Source organism: Grammomys surdaster, unplaced genomic scaffold (genome assembly GCF_004785775.1).
Source record: "Grammomys surdaster isolate TR1022 unplaced genomic scaffold, NIH_TR_1.0 125430, whole genome shotgun sequence".
Lineage (NCBI taxonomy): Eukaryota > Metazoa > Chordata > Mammalia > Rodentia > Muridae > Grammomys > Grammomys surdaster.
Window position 1 is genome coordinate 371,625 of NW_021620297.1, and position 14,915 is coordinate 386,539.

Consider the following 14,915-nt stretch of genomic DNA (forward strand, 5'->3'; position numbering starts at 1 on the left):
TAGTCCTGGCTGTCCTGGAACTCACTCTGTAGACCAGGCTGGCCTCAAACCCAGAAATCCACCTGCCTCTGCCTCCCAAGTGCTGGGATTAAAGGAGTGCGCCACCACTGCCCGGCTAGGACATCATTTTTCAAATCTATGCCCATCCTAGGCCTTGCTTCTACTGAAGCCTTCTGTGAAGGTTTCCATCTAAACTCAGGACTATCCACCATGTACTTAACAGTTTGTATCCTTCAACCCCACTGTAAACTTTGCCCCGGGATGAACATCATTGAGTTGGCAAGATCTGGACATTATTTTCAGGACCAGGTTAAGTAAACCACAATACATCTCAAAAATGATACCCTATACACAGTTATTTGTCATACAGAACAGTGTCAGAACTAGTTTTTCTTCCTAGTTTAAGACTTAATGTATCTGAGAACTCTTATCCCCATGTATGCCTGCATGCCAGAAGAGGGCATCAAATCCCACTATAGATGCTTGTGAGCCTAGTAACCTGGAATTGACTTAGGCCTTCTAGTACAGATAAAACATCTCTCCAACCCTTTTCCTCCTAGCACACACACACACACACACACACACACACACACACACACACACACGCACGCACGCACGCACACAGCATTCTTCCTGTAGTTTGGCAACTACTTTACCCCACAGCAGAAGTATATTGCAGAGGTCAGCCTCAAGCCACCCATCCCTACTGTACAACAGTGCTCCAGCTCCTTTTTTCAGTCCTGGAACTCAAGATCTGCCCGTTTCCGCCTCCCGAATGCAGGCATTAAAGGTGGGCATTACCACTGCTGGTCCATTTAACTGTATCCATGTACCTGCATGAGCTTGTGCATTTGATACTATGCACACATGACCAGAACTACCTGAAGAACAGGGCTGAACTCACGTCAGCACCTTTCCTACTGAGCCTTTCCTACCTTTTCAATCACTACTGGCTTGGGGAGTGCCCTTCAAGATTGACGCTGGACTTTAATTTCCATTTACTGCCCATCCTGTTCCTATCAAGGCTGGGCCCACAACTCTTCCGAATGCTAAGTGGGAAAGAGTAGAGCAGACACCCCACCCTTGGAGCCCCAGCAAACAGTTTTATTTTCCAAACCATTTTATTGAAATGTGCCAAGATACATGGGCAGCACAAATGTATGAACAGGAAAAATAAAAATCACACATACAGTCATTTTAAAAAGTGAAGGTTAATCTTGGGAGATACCAGTTCCCCTCCCCCCCTCCAGAGTTCCAGCATTTCTGTGTGGTTAAGCCTCTACTGACCTAGCATTTAAAAGGAAAAAAGAACTGCAAAAATAAATCAAAACATAACCAAAGAAAACCAACAGCATAAAGGAAAGAAACATGTTCCTGCTTGGATGGACTCTTCCTTCTTAGTATCTACTTAGGAGGCGTGCTGTGCGGTGGAGAAGCACAACTTCAGAGTGTATGGGTACGGGCCATCTGCAAACAAGAGGACAGATGTCAGGTGGGAACTGTCTGGAGCTCCCTGACCAGTCACCCCAATCTGCACCCACACCCCCTCCCCTACAGGTCAATTACAGGGATCTGGCTCATCACCACCAGGGTAAGCTGGAGCAAGTCCCAAACTGTCAGGTGGGTGGGACCTGGCAGCCTGGCTGGCCTCCCAGGAGAATGTCATCAGACTGCTCTCCTGGTGACCAAGTCCCATCCATATGCCTGTGTCTGCGACAAAGGCAATCTCTAGGGTCCTATCTTGAGGGTAGAAAGATGGCTTTGGCATGCAGCCAGACAAGCCATCAAGCCACCAGGGAGATTCTGCAGGACACACAGACACTCACTTGGGTTTTTCATCTGGTAATGGTTCAGGAAGCCCAAGGTCTCCAGGGCGTCGCTCTTAGAGTCCCACTCCAGCAGCCCAGAGGAGCTACGCTCGCCTGAATCAAACAAGAACCAGCAGAGGGGTCAGGCAGGGCCACCAGAAGGCAAGTCTCCTCCCAGAGAGCACCCACAGCTACAGAGGGCTGGGGGAACAGTGGAACCACGACTCACTTTTGCCTGAAAATACTTTGACAGAGGTTGGCCGCTTCACTCCCAGCTCATCGCAGATCTGGTGCAGAGAGAGAAGAAAAGAATTCAGGAACCACACGGACGACGTCAAGCAGACCAGACAACTGTGATCTCGTGGGACTCCCAGAGAAACACAGCACAAGGACACTGCTCCTAAAACCCTGGCCACCCCACGTATGATATTAGACGGGCACTGCTGAATTTCTGGCCAACACCCAAGGGCCCAAGGACTCCTCTTGCTCCCTCTGCCCAGGTTCTGAAGCGTCACCTTCTGGTGTTACCTATGTAACCAGAAACCTTGCCTCTACTCTCACCCCCGGGCTCGTGGCAACCAACCAGTCACGAATGCCTGGCCAAGATGTGAACGCAGTGTGCGGAGCTCTACACTTGACACAGAAGTGTGGACACTTCTGTTCTTACCTACCACAGCCGTGAGGAGGACAATCTGTCCCGTTTTGTTTTCGCTGTGTCCCAAATGAACCCAACTCAAGACAATGTCATGAGAGACTAGTTCCACAACACCCACCTCAAAGAAGTTCTCCTCAGTCACCTCCAGAGGAGCGTTGAAGAAGTGCAGTACATTGCTAGGGTGCTGGATGCGGTTCTTAGCTGCCTGCTCTGGAGTGGAGAACCGATTGTTCCTTGACTCGCTGAAGTCTTTATAACTGCAGGATCCATCTTCTAGCCCGTATGACTGACCGGGCATAATGGCTGGTTGCTTGGAGACACTGAGGGAAAAAGGAAGTCTTTGTTACACGCTGAACTGTCCTCTAGGGCTGGGCTCATGCCTATCAGACACTGCTGGGAGCTTTAGCACACACTCTACTATGACGCTGTAGTGAGGCTAAGCCCCCCTTTCTCTGAAGGCTGCACAGGAAGCCGAGCATAGTTCCTATCCCCACACCTCCATTACTGCCTTGATCTCAGTCACAACTTAAACTACACCTGTCCATCTTCTCCCTCAAACCCTTCCTTGCCTGTGATGACAGTACCTACCAGACATTCATCTTCTGCCCAAACATGAAGTTGTTGTTGAGGTGAGTAATGGCTCGGTCCACAGCATAACCATCAGCCATCTCCACCATGGCGGCCCCCGGCTTGCTTTTCATAAATTTCACCTTAGGGAGAAAAGGTGCGATTAAGCACCACTGTCCAGCTGCCAGGGTCCTCTACCCCGAAACCTACAAGCTAACTCTTGCTCTGGTTCTAGACTTTCATTTCCTCACTAGTAAATGGGGGTCAGAACCAACACCAAAGTAGGCCTGGCCCATGCAATGAGCTCAATCCAAAGGGGCAGCAGAGCCCGGCAGTTTTCCTCATCAGAGGGCTGCTGCAGGAAGTCGACTATGCAGAACGAGAAAGCTGGCCATCTGCGGTTTGCTATTATACGGTATATATTCCGTCACACTATCAAAGTGCTGAGGAAGGACCCCTGGGCCTTCTAGTGTTCTACCTCTGAGACCCAACCATACAGAGCACCGCAGTATAGACCGAGAGGCCGAGAAGCCAGGCCAGCTACCCGAGTCATGTTTCCACATAAAGGGGTACTCAACCCGTCCTTCCTCTCCGCTTTAATACAGCAGGTAAAAAGCAACCACTGTACAAAGTGCACCAGTGCTCCTGTTCCCAACACAGCTTTCTGGTGTTCTCTGAGACGAGGTCTCACTCTGGGGTCCAGGCTCCTGAGTGTTGAGGTGAGCATCATGACGTCAGGCTACTATTAACTCTTACTAGGCGGACCGAGTCCAGGAACACACACTTGGATGAATCTGAGACCACACCAGTTTGGTATAAGCAAGATCCCACTGGCGCCAGGTCAAGTCAACGTTCCAGCAGAGACCACAGAAAGGTCTTGAGTTGCCAGATTACCTGAAGTTATCCACTCTTTGCTACCTGTATTCTTAGGACTTGCTATTCAGCAGCCAATCTCAACACTTTTAAGATACGGCACTTGGCTCTAACACAGGTAACTCGGACCATACACACTGAAGCTCTCAGGAAGCAGCAGGCTGTCTGTGCTACAGCAAACACCTGTGCTACACAGGATGCACCTCACTGCTTGCTTGCTTCCTACCTTCCCCTCTGCTCCCCTCCATCTGGGGCCCGGGGCCCCCCTCCTTCAGTCCTTCAAGGGGAGAGAACCCACCTTCTCCACGTTGCCGTACAGGCAGAAGACATTGAAGACCCGGTCACAGTTCATCTTAGACTGATCCAGGCCATAGACCATGAGCACAGGGCTGTCAGCGTGCGGGCCATAGTCGGGTGGTGGGGGAGGGGGTGGGGGATGACCATACTGGGGGCCATAGCGACTTGGGCCCCGGCGGTGACCCCCCACAGGTGGGCCCATCCTTCTCCCTTCGTAGTGAGGTGGGGGGGGCCCGTAGCCCTCATCATGGTAATGGCTGTGGTACCCACCATGGGGCCCTCCTGGGGGGTGGGAAGGAAAGAGAGGGAGGACGGGTGAGAATTTTCGCGGCGGACGACGGGCAGGGGCACATGAGCCACGGGAGTCCACGGAGGGGAACCCCCTGCCCTCACCATATTCTGCGGGATGATCTCCCAGGAGAGGGGGCTGCCGCTGGCGTTTGTTGGGGTTACTGCCAGGGTCACCTGTAGATTGAAAACAGAGTTAGGAATAGAACTCAAGAAAGAATCCCTGGACTCCTAACTACAGGGGCCAATGTCAAGGCCGCTGAGCTGTGAGCACGGCTACCAACTCTTTCCTTCCAAGGGCTGCTCAGGCCTCCTTCCTAAGGTGCAGGGGCGGGGGCATGAAGCCCAGGTCTCACAGCTGGGATCCACTCTCCCTCCCCTGTCCGCACACAGCAGCTGCTCTCCTTAGCTAAGGACCTTGGGATCCCTCGTCCTCTCATGTGATGGCTTACAGTAGGAACAGGCAGGAACAGCCCAGCTCCCAGGCCATCTAGAGAATATAGCAGGAGTGTATTACGTATGAAGGGGAAGGAAGAGCAGTTTTATGACGTAATTCCCAATGAAGGAAGCAAGATTAAGGGTAACAAGCAAATTAAGTAATCCAAGATGGAGAGAAATGAGGTGGAAAGGCTAAATGCCTCCATGTCCTGGGAGCTCTAGGCTCCACTCCAGGCCTCTCCATCAACCCCCGGGCCAGCCGCCCTCTCTCCACACCCCATCCAGCCCAAGGGGACTGTAGGAGATGACAAGCAGGGCGAGAGCACAGTCAGTTTGAAAGAGCAGTTAGGTAGACACACGGCATCAACGACCTCAGACCCACCGATGGCGCGGAGCCCCTGCCGACCCCAGCTGCAGGTCCTAATTAACCGTTAGTGCAGCGCTGAGGTGGCAGACACTGATAAGCACTTTACAGACGTCACAGCTTGAGTTCCTCACAACAACCCTATGAGGTAGGTACTCATTTCTTAGCCCACTTTACAGATAAGAAATTAGAGCAGTTACTTTCACTGAGCCGTTAGGACACTTGCAAATCAGTGGCTGAGCCGGAACCTCACTCAGCCCAGGTCTGAGTGCCGCCAAGACCCAGAGCTTGAAGCCACTGCCCTTTCCTGCCACCCTGCCTGAGTTTGTCTTTCAAGTCATTACACAAAGATGGGAAAGGGCTACTTACAGCAGAAGGTACAGAGTACAATGTCCATTTGTCACAAAAAAACAAATCTGTATTTTTCTCTTACCATTGGACGCTTCAACAGTGAGTTAGCACAGTTCTGAAAGATGGCGTCCCATCAAACATACACTGCGACCCTGCATCACATGGTTTTACAGTCATAAATACAAGTCACGGCATACATCCGCTACATTTTCTTTAAAGAACCGTTTTAAAAGTCAATGTTCTGATTAAATCACAATTGGCTCACAGATGTTCTGTCCTCAGAAGATACCAGAAAAGTGGAAATGAAGGTGTATGGAGTGGGTAGTGTCCCTCCGTGTTGTCACCTCCTCACACTGTGTGCTGCAGTGCGGTGCTTCTGGCTGTGTAGCGCTCCATGTGCGTGTCTCCTGGTATGAAGTGTACCAGTGGCCCCACTATGCTCGCGCTTTGGCCTTGGTAGCGTGCCCGGTTACCCACCAGCAGGTAACTGTGTGCCTCTGAGCTGTTTTGATTTTAGGTCTGTTTGGTTTTCTGATTTTTTGTTGTTGTGGTTTAATTTTTATTTCTGATCTCCAGTTGGTGCAGGCTGTGTTGGCAGCCGATGACTGCAGAAAAAAAAAATCAAAATACAAAAGAAAAAAAGAAGGCCCTCCCCAAACCAAAGGACTTAAAAAACAAAACCCACATGGCGTGGCGAGGAGTGGAGAGAGGGTCCTACTGTCCTGGAGGCCCATGGGATCTACTTCAGTCTATGAACCGAATCCTTCTCCGAAAAGAGCACCGCTGGCTGGCTGGCTGGGCGAGCTCTGTGCTGTGTTTCCTACTTCTGTGTACATTCTTGGGTTCAAGTTTGCTTGGATTTTGACTTTTTTAATGTTTAATAAAAAAGCAGTGTCTGCTGCCATGTTGCGTCTCTTTCTTTGTCTCTGTCTGCCTCTGTCTCTGTGCTTGTAGCTGTTCCTTGGAGCGCGGTGTGGTGTTCTTGATGTAGTGAGCTCAATCTGCGGCTGTTTCTGGGAACGTGGTGGAGGCTGCATGTTCTGTTCTCCAGGAAGAACTAGTGGTTTTGTGCCCTGTGTGTTGGTGCGCAATGTGCAGAGGCAGAGCCGCTGAAGTGTGGTTCCAGAGGGGGTGGCCAAGCACCGCCCTCACTCCAGGTTACCTCATCAGCCCAAGCTGAGAGGCATCAAAACCAATGCACAGCCAGCCCCTGCTACTAGCCCCTGCCGGTCTGCACATCTTCTATTTGTGTTCCTTGGAGAAGAAATGGTTGGTTGCCATGTTTCTGTCAGCAGTCATGTAATGCCATTGCCCGCTCTGGTACATTCATTTGGTCATAATTTGCCTCTGACCTTTGGTGGGAGCAGCCAAGCCCAGAGGGCCAATTCTGAGGGTCCTTGGGAGAGTCTAGCCCACCCTGCCCACTGGTTCTTAGCTGCAAAGCAAGCAAGACAGGCCCACCTACAAGTGTGGGGTGAAGTTTCTGGCCTCCCAGAGCCTCTGCAATGTCAGCCACCAAGCCTCTTCCCTCCCACAGCCCAAGAGCTAGTCCGACGTTATCAGACCAAGAGATGGTCAATCTTGCTGATTCTCACGGGGTGACGCTGTTTTTCATAGACAATCCTTCACCCGTTTACCAAAGGCAAACCATTCTTGACAACACTAGAAAGAGGGTTGTGCATGTGGACCCCGAAGAGATGCTGAGTCCCCTCTACAAAGGAGACATGTAATGTCTGCCCTTAACTTATCCCAAGTGTCTGACCGCTACAAGGTCTGCTTGTTTGGAGGCTGTGTTTCAAAACCCTAGCAGAGTTCACCCCTTCTTAATGACACCCCCACTTCAGTCCCTATTTGACAATGGAGGAACTTTTTCTTATCTTCCAGGAAATGGAGACTCCAGCAACCCTAACCAGGCTCTCGAACGAAGGTGGCAGAATCATTTGGAGCTGCTCTCCATTTCTGCCCTTCTTGCCAGCCTCCTCCTCCTCCTCCTCCTCCTCCTCCTCCTCCTCAGCGATGCCCTGTTCCCACCCTGCCCAAGCCCCAGCCTCAGCCCTCCCATGTCCATAGGGAGCCCAATGGCATTACATAACCCTGAGCCTGGGTCTATCAAGAGCACTAGTCGAGTGAAGAGGCAAGGCGGTGTGTTTAAAACAAAGTAGCCGTCAGATTACCTTGTCCACTGAGGTTGGGATTTGTGTAGTCCCAAGTATCTTGATCATTCTTGAATACGTTTAAACGCGTAGGCTGCAAAGACAAGACAAAGTCTGAAACTGGCCGTGCCTTATCTCACCAAGTACTTACCACAGGTCAGTCACTTCCCAGACCTACCTTTGCATATTCAATCTTCAGAGTGCAACAGCCAGAATAGATGTCAGCCCCATTGAGTGAGGCCTTGGCGCGCTGAGCACTTTGCACAGAATCAAACGTGAGAAGACTTAAGGAAGCAGCACTGTGGAGCTTGGGAAAGGATTACCACACTGCCCAAGAAAACAAGGACCACACAGTACCACCTACAGCCTCAGGCAAAAGCTATGGACACACACCAGGAAGCCCCCAGAAAGCAGTCGTTGACTGGAATTCACTGGGATCTGCACTCTTATCCCAGCTTTAACAGAGATGACGGCAACACATTATCTCATGCCATTCCATTTCGTCTGAAATCTAAACCCTGCCTGCTTTTTTAAAATTTTTTTTATTTTTAGGTTTTTCAAGACAGGGTTTCTCTGTGTAGCCCTGGCTGTCCTGGAACTAACTCTGTAGACCAGGCTGGCCTGGAACTCAGAAATCCACCTGCCTCTGCCTCCTATGTGCTGGGATTAAAGGTGTACGCCATCACTGCCCGGTGACCCTGCCTGCTTTTAAAGGTGGCTTTTCACTGCAACTTGGCCAAGGAGGCCCTAGCAAGCCATCTTTATCAAAACTCACTCCCTCTTTCTCATCATTCTCGAGTCTTCTGATTTCTCCTCCTTATCTAAGCTCCCGTGACACGGAATGGACCCATCTACCTCAAAGAAGCAAGAGGACCATGGACATAGCCGAGTGGTCTCACTTGTGCAGCTGCATGAAGCACTGGGCACAATTCCCATGAGGGGTGCACACACCGCACAAACAAGAGCAACCCACTAGAACACACCCTGTCACCTGCTCTCTAAGCTTCACAGCCTGGTTTTTAAGACTAGCAGTGTGAGGCTCCCTGTTCAGTCTCATACACAATTGTCTCTATGAAGGTGTGTGGTATGAATTCTCTCTGCTAAGCTCCAAGAAAACAAAGAACACCAGTTTCCCAGAAAAGGATATTCCACCATAGCCTGGACTCCATTCTTCCGGAAAATGACAATTCTCTGAACAGGGCCACAAGGATTACAGATAGTGTAGAGAACATCCTATAAAAGCAAAAGCAGGCGGGTAAGGGGCCTTGGCCGGCTTGAGGCTGGAACAGGGACAAGAGGGGAAAGGAGGTCTCAGAGCAGCCTGCAGGAGCGCCCTCAGCACACACCGTGGTTATGGAGTAGATAGGGTTCAGGATGGTAAACAGAAGCACACTGTTGACGCTCCGAGAGTCATCCGAGTCCCCGGGACGAGAGATCTTCTGGCTGGTAGAGTAATTGACAAAAGCAGGGTGGCCAGCAATGTAGATCTGGTTATCCGCAGCGTAGTTCACCGCATTACAAGCCCCCAGCACGTCTTCAAATTCTACCAGTGCCTGCCTCTTCTTTGGCATCACCACCACATAGCTGCAGAGAGAAGGCAGACTTCAGTCCTCTCGGGGATGGGAACCAGTCAACTCTTGCTCTTCTGAATCCCTGACCACCAACACTCCAAGCCACCCCCTCCTGGCCCCTCTTCTGTGTCAGAAGAGACAGACACGCTGAGCAAATCACGGTGCCAATCAATCACTGCCCTGGCAACTTTGTGGGAGAAGGAATCTAGGACAGTTTTATTACATTTATTCACAGCAAGCACCTGGGCTGCTCTAACAGCCAGAGATCACTAGGAGAATCAAAGTGCTCTGACTAGAACCACAGGGGTGGGGTAGAAATGGGGGAATACGGAACTAAAACTTGAAACACTGCAAGAGTGAACTCTCTGAGGATGAGTCACAGGACAGCCCCAGACCCTGGGACCAGCACTGCTCAGAAAGACAGCAGTAACACTCAGGGATGCTAAGGAGCTCTAACCCTGGCATCAAGAAGTACCTGATGGGTCCAAATTCTTGCAGGGCTTCCACAAGGTCAGCCTCTACCACTCCGTCAATCAGGCCCCTGATGTGAACAACTGGAGAGGCAGGGGTTTTGTGGGGGTCATCGTAGTTCTCCTGAAAAAGAAGGTCACATAGTGAGAAGGACCCCAATACCCTGCCATCTGACCACCAAAAGCCTCGGGTGGGTGGCCATCTGCCACCCTCAAGGCTTAGTGACAAGCCTAGCTTCTAAAGAAGGCTAAATGTAGAAAGATCCAGAGTGTCACATCTGACACCCTTCCTGGAATCCATCTACAACAGGAAGAGTGGCTTGGAAAGGAACCACACCCACAGGGAGAGCTCTGACAGCGGCCTGCTGTCTTAAGAGCACAGTCTGCACGTGCTCTGGCTTCTTTATGTTTTCCCTAGCTAGGCAAGCTGTGGTCACTTAATGAAGGATTACTGTAACCACAAGTCACCTTCAGGTCCAGTTAGGGCAAAATACCAAGTGCTTCAAGACACATGGCCTCCAGGACAATACGCCCTTCCTGTCTTATACTGTCTAGGCCAAGGTCTTACATACTGAACTACAATCCCAACTTGTAAGATCTACCACAGCTCCTGCTCCTCGGTTGGATCTTTCCATACACACACACTAACTCACACATGGGCAAACGCCCTAGGGCTCTGAAGGAAACTTCCCCCTCCATCTCTCCTAGACTCTGGGTCCATGCTTCTGTATGAAGATCACTGGGCAGAAACCTAGGAACATTAGTGGGTTACTAGTTAACCACATAAGGCACACCCTTCCTGACCGTTTCCACAGCCTTGAGTTCCAATCCTAGCTGTTTTGTCACGGGTGAGACTCAACCTAATTTGCCCAGTGTCTTTCCAGCTTTGTAAATGGAGTCTATAAAACTCCCCATCTCAGAGGACCGTCATCACCCACGAGGTATCTATCTTCAATTATCGGGGATGGGGGTAAGGCACACCACACCGCCCGAGATGTTCAGAGAACAACCTTTTGGGAGTCTGTTCTCTCCTTCCACCTCATGGGCTCCAGTGTCTGGCTTGGCAGTTAACTCACCAGATCCGCCTATTCCAAATACTCGAAAACTCCAACATCTTAACAAGGAGAAGCTAACAAACGCCTACAGCACAAGAGGCAGCCTGAACAAGAGGACACTGTTTGGTTTTTTGAAGAGTGTCTTACTAGACAACCTTGTCTGGCCTAGAATTAACTATGCAGAAGAGGTTGGCCTCAAACGCAAGAGATTAAAGGCCCACCGGGAGGACTTTAATAAAAACTTTTAAAACGAATGCAGACGGCATCCTAACCCAGAAACTACAATTGTGACCTTCAGAAGACTAAATAGGCCGAAAGCCTCCGTGCATGGCCACAGGCCCATAATACATTTTAGTTCATAAATGCCCCAGTCCTGGAGCCCTAGGCAAAGCGAGTGATAATTTTCCAAGCTTGGCTCAATTCCCAGTTCTATCTGCCTCTCGCAAACCCGTCTTCCGTTTGACGACGCACACGGCGAAAGGGGTCAACCAGTTCGGACCGGGCATTGTAATTTCATCAAGTGAACTTCTACGCGGAAGGCGACCGTGATTAAGGCGACGAAGGGGCGACGGGGTAAGGCCACCGCCCACCCGCTTCCCGCTCACTAGCTGTGGTCGTAGAAACGCGCTTGCGCATAGGGACACGGAGGGGAAAAAAAAAAAACCCGATAAAGGAGAAGGTGGGGGGGAACGGCCCGGCCGCGTGCCCGGGCCCCCCACATGCCTGCCCGCGGCGCCTGCGCAGTGCGGCGCCCGCAGAGCCAGCCGCTTCCTCCGCCCCCTCAAGCCCCGTTTAGGATTGCGCGCACGCGCAGGCGCCTGTCCTCGCGCAAACCCCGCCGTTTGCCCAACGCCTGCCCCTCCCCCACTCGCCAAAAAAGCGCGAGGGGCTGCAGCGCGTGCGCAGAGATTCCCCCCCAAGTAAAAAAAAAATAATAATAATAAATAGCTTTAAAGTAAGAAATTTCCCCTTCCTTCCGGGAGTCTAAAGCCCCAGCCTCGCCTCACCCCGCCGCCGCCGCCCGCCGCCCCGGATCCTCCGCCGCCGCCGCCTCCGTGCTGGTCGCCGGCGTTTTCAGTCTTCAGCCGTTTAGGCGCTCGGCCTCCCTCGTTGCCGCCGCCGTAATAACGACCACCGCCGCCTCCGCCGCCCGCCGCCGCCATCTTCACCATCGCTCCCGCCCGCCTCAGCTGCTCGTCCGGCTGCTGCCTCTGCTCGAGCCGCCGACGCCGCTTCTCCGCCCGGGGCAGCAGCCTCCGCGACATGGCGGCGCAGAACCCGCCTCCCCCCGCCTCTCATTGGGGGAGGGACACGCCCGTCAATCGCCGCCCCCACCCGATAGGGGGAGCCACTGGCCCTATCTTGGGGGGAGGGGAAGTTTCCTCAGGATTCATTCCTATTGGATGGAACGCATGCCGTTCCATTGGAAAGCTCGCCCCCGTTCGCCAATCGCACTCCTTATTGGTGAACGCTTCCCGCCAGTCATTCCGTCAGGCCCCACCTCCTTAAAGTAAACTCTGATTTAATAGGCCAAATTTTGGGGATCGCTCCGCCTTCCCACAGACAGCAAATGGAAGTGGGCCTCCGAAGCTCCGCCTCCTTCCCGCTTTCATTGGTCTTCTAGCTAATCGGTCACTCTGAAATCCTTGCGTCTCCCAGTCACAACGAGCGTCTTCCCGCGCCACTCCGCCGGGATACAAGAAAGGCCTTCCCTTCTGGGTTCCTACAATGGTTCCCGCAGGTGCCCGTCTCCTACGTCACCACTCGATTGGTCAATGGAGAGTGCAAAGAATACCCTTTTGCCAGATGGTATAGGATGGCTGAGAGCTTCTGATTGGTGAAAAAGGAGAGCCGTAGGCGCTCTCTCTGGCGCAATCTAGGAACGGGCCCGGGGAGGGCGCATGCGCTACCGTACTTTGGGGCGGCCTCTGTAGAAGAGGTGACTCTTAAGGGATGCGACTGCTGGACTACCCGGACGATCTTCCGTGTGCCCGTTGTTTGCAAGCTCCGGAAGTGTAGACCGAGGCAGCAGTTTGCAGCAGCTATAGCCCGTTAGAACGTTTCCTCCACCTCTACCCTATCCTGAGCGGGAGGTTGTCTTTTAAAAGAATCTCCAAACCTGACCACTTCTCACTAATAAAGCAACTCGTTGCCATCTGACTTAGGACCCTGACGGGCACCGTCGTCTCACTCTAAATTCAGTCACGGGGGTAGATCTTTGTAGTTCGACTCGGTTCGCACGTGGCGACTGAGCACCCCGCGTCCTGGAGAGGGCTTTGTGGCCTAGACTCGCTCCTTGGAGACTGCCCGGAAGCGATCGGTCTCTCTCCGAGGCCCGCCGGGGAGCCGGGCGGGCAGGGAACGTTACTGACCGAGGATCCCGACCACCGTCTCGTCCAGAGGCTGTACGGGGACACTAGGGAGTCAAACAGATGCTGGGACGTAGCTCAGCAACAGAGCGCTTGCCTAGCACCGACAAGGCGCATGTCTACCCCCCGCCACACGCACACGCGCGTGCACACACACACACACACACAAACACGGTCTTGAGACTAAAATTCACAGGCCGTCCCAAAACGTGCTGCTGCGGCACCTTTCCACCAGGTCATCCCCCAAAGCGGATATCCGCTCGGGACGAAGTTCGAAACGTGAGTAAAGGCTCAGAGAACGAACCCCCTCCCCGGGTCGGGAGAAGTTTTGAGCGTGGCGTGGTGGTTGCAGGCCTGTAATTGTGGCGTCAATCAGGATTGCCTCGAGTTCGGGGCTACCCTGGGCCGCACAGGGGTTTCCCCTAATTAAAAAAGTTTGGAAGCGGTGCAGACGGAGGAGGATATAAACCGACCTGCACCCACTTCACCGGACACAGGCACCCCCGGCGGGGTTCGCCGCCCGCCGCAGCGCAGCAGGTGACGCGCGGGAATGGGGGCGGGCCGCTCCCGCAGAAGGGCGGGGTCCCGCGTGACGTCAGAGGCGGGCGTGGGGGAGGGGAGCGGGAGGTCTCCTCTCCTCCCCCACGCGGGGCCCCGACGCCCCTCTCTCGGGCGTGCCGTCCGCCCCAGGCTAGCCCCCGTGCCGTGCCAGCGGCTCGCAGACCGTGCACGCCCCGGGGTAGATACTGGTGCCCGTACCCGCTGCTCCCGCGGCCTGTCCCCCGCCCTCCCTCCGGCGCGGCGACGCGCGTCCCGCTGGTCCCCCCACCCCCACGCCCCTCCCCGACCCCTTGGCCCTGTCCCCTACCAGCTCGGCGGCGAGCTTGGCCGGCCGTCCGGGATCGAAAAGAGCAGACACTGGGAAGTTTTGGGGAAGGGAGGGGCGGACCTTAAAGGGACCACGACCTCTTTTCGCTGGGGGGGGGAAAAGGGGGGACTGAGGGAGATACCGAGTCTGGAACGGAATGGGAAGAACACTGAGCGGCTGTGTGTGTTCGAGCTCCGTGTTCTTGTTCACCCGGCGTCCCACTTTCCACCCTAGCCAGGAAAAATAAGTCCTCCCGTTGCTTGCGGTTTACGTGGCAGTTTTCCCCCATTTGCCGAGTGTTTGGGAGATAAATGTAGACAGGATTGTTGGACAGATTGGGTAAGCAGGCTCAGAGGACCACAGCTGCTAAGTGTCTGACGTGGGAACTGATGCAGGGTGATGTCCGGGTGCCTATCAGAACGCTGCAGAACCCTGGTTAAGCACAGGAGCTATACCCCACCCCTATGCAGCTGAGGCAGGGAGTTTTGAGTTTAAGGACAGTTTGGGGCTACATATCTAGACCGCACTCAGGTCATCTGATCTAGCAGCTCCTGTAAACCCACGCCTACCCAAATCTGCAGATTCTCTGCCTGCCGAGGTCCAAAGAGGGTCCGATCCATCCATCGTCAGGGATTGGAGTTATCCGGTGGTTGTGAGCTGACACGTGGGTGCTGGGATTTGAAGCCCTCCCAACCCCGCCCTCGGCCCTCTTCAGAAGCAACAAGTGCTTAATTTTTAAAGGCTGAGCCAACTCTCTCTCCAGTCTCTTCTGTCTTTGCTTCTTTTCA

At 53.1% G+C, this 14,915-nt stretch overlaps 1 protein-coding gene across 3 annotated transcripts; it reads right to left on the reverse strand.

Annotated features, from left to right (window-relative positions):
- Nucleotides 1-1,102: 1,102 nt before the first annotated feature.
- Hnrnpl (heterogeneous nuclear ribonucleoprotein L) lies at nt 1,103-14,217 on the reverse strand. 3 transcript variants are annotated; one of them, XM_028786191.1, is made up of 13 exons: nt 14,128-14,217; nt 9,841-9,959; nt 9,141-9,378; nt 8,942-9,027; nt 7,973-8,069; nt 7,816-7,888; nt 4,594-4,665; nt 4,202-4,482; nt 3,052-3,173; nt 2,582-2,783; nt 2,038-2,095; nt 1,827-1,922; nt 1,103-1,467 (listed from the first exon to the last, which is right to left on the reverse strand). In XM_028786191.1, exons 3-13 carry the CDS (start codon nt 9,363-9,365, stop codon nt 1,409-1,411), a joined length of 1,371 nt encoding a protein of 456 aa, XP_028642024.1. In that variant the 5' UTR covers nt 9,366-9,378; nt 9,841-9,959; nt 14,128-14,217; the 3' UTR covers nt 1,103-1,408. The 3 variants fall into 3 exon arrangements, with proteins under 3 accessions (XP_028642024.1, XP_028642023.1, XP_028642021.1); XM_028786190.1 differs by lacking the exon at nt 14,128-14,217 and adding an exon at nt 11,898-12,155; XM_028786188.1 differs by lacking the exon at nt 14,128-14,217 and adding an exon at nt 11,898-12,155 and having other exon boundaries at nt 4,202-4,665.
- Nucleotides 14,218-14,915: the final 698 nt, after the last annotated feature.

Excerpts from the sequence above, each read along its gene's own strand:
- Hnrnpl (XM_028786188.1), bottom strand. The coding sequence starts at position 12,155 with ATGTCGCGGAGGCTGCTGCCCCGGGCGGAGAAGCGGCGTCGGCGGCTC. Across the intron at positions 3,174-4,201 it reads TGTACGGCAACGTGGAGAAG|GTGAAATTTATGAAAAGCAA; the intron begins GTGGGTTCTCTC and ends TTTCTCCCTAAG. Across the intron at positions 2,096-2,581 it reads CTGAGGAGAACTTCTTTGAG|ATCTGCGATGAGCTGGGAGT; the intron begins GTGGGTGTTGTG and ends TCTCTGCACCAG.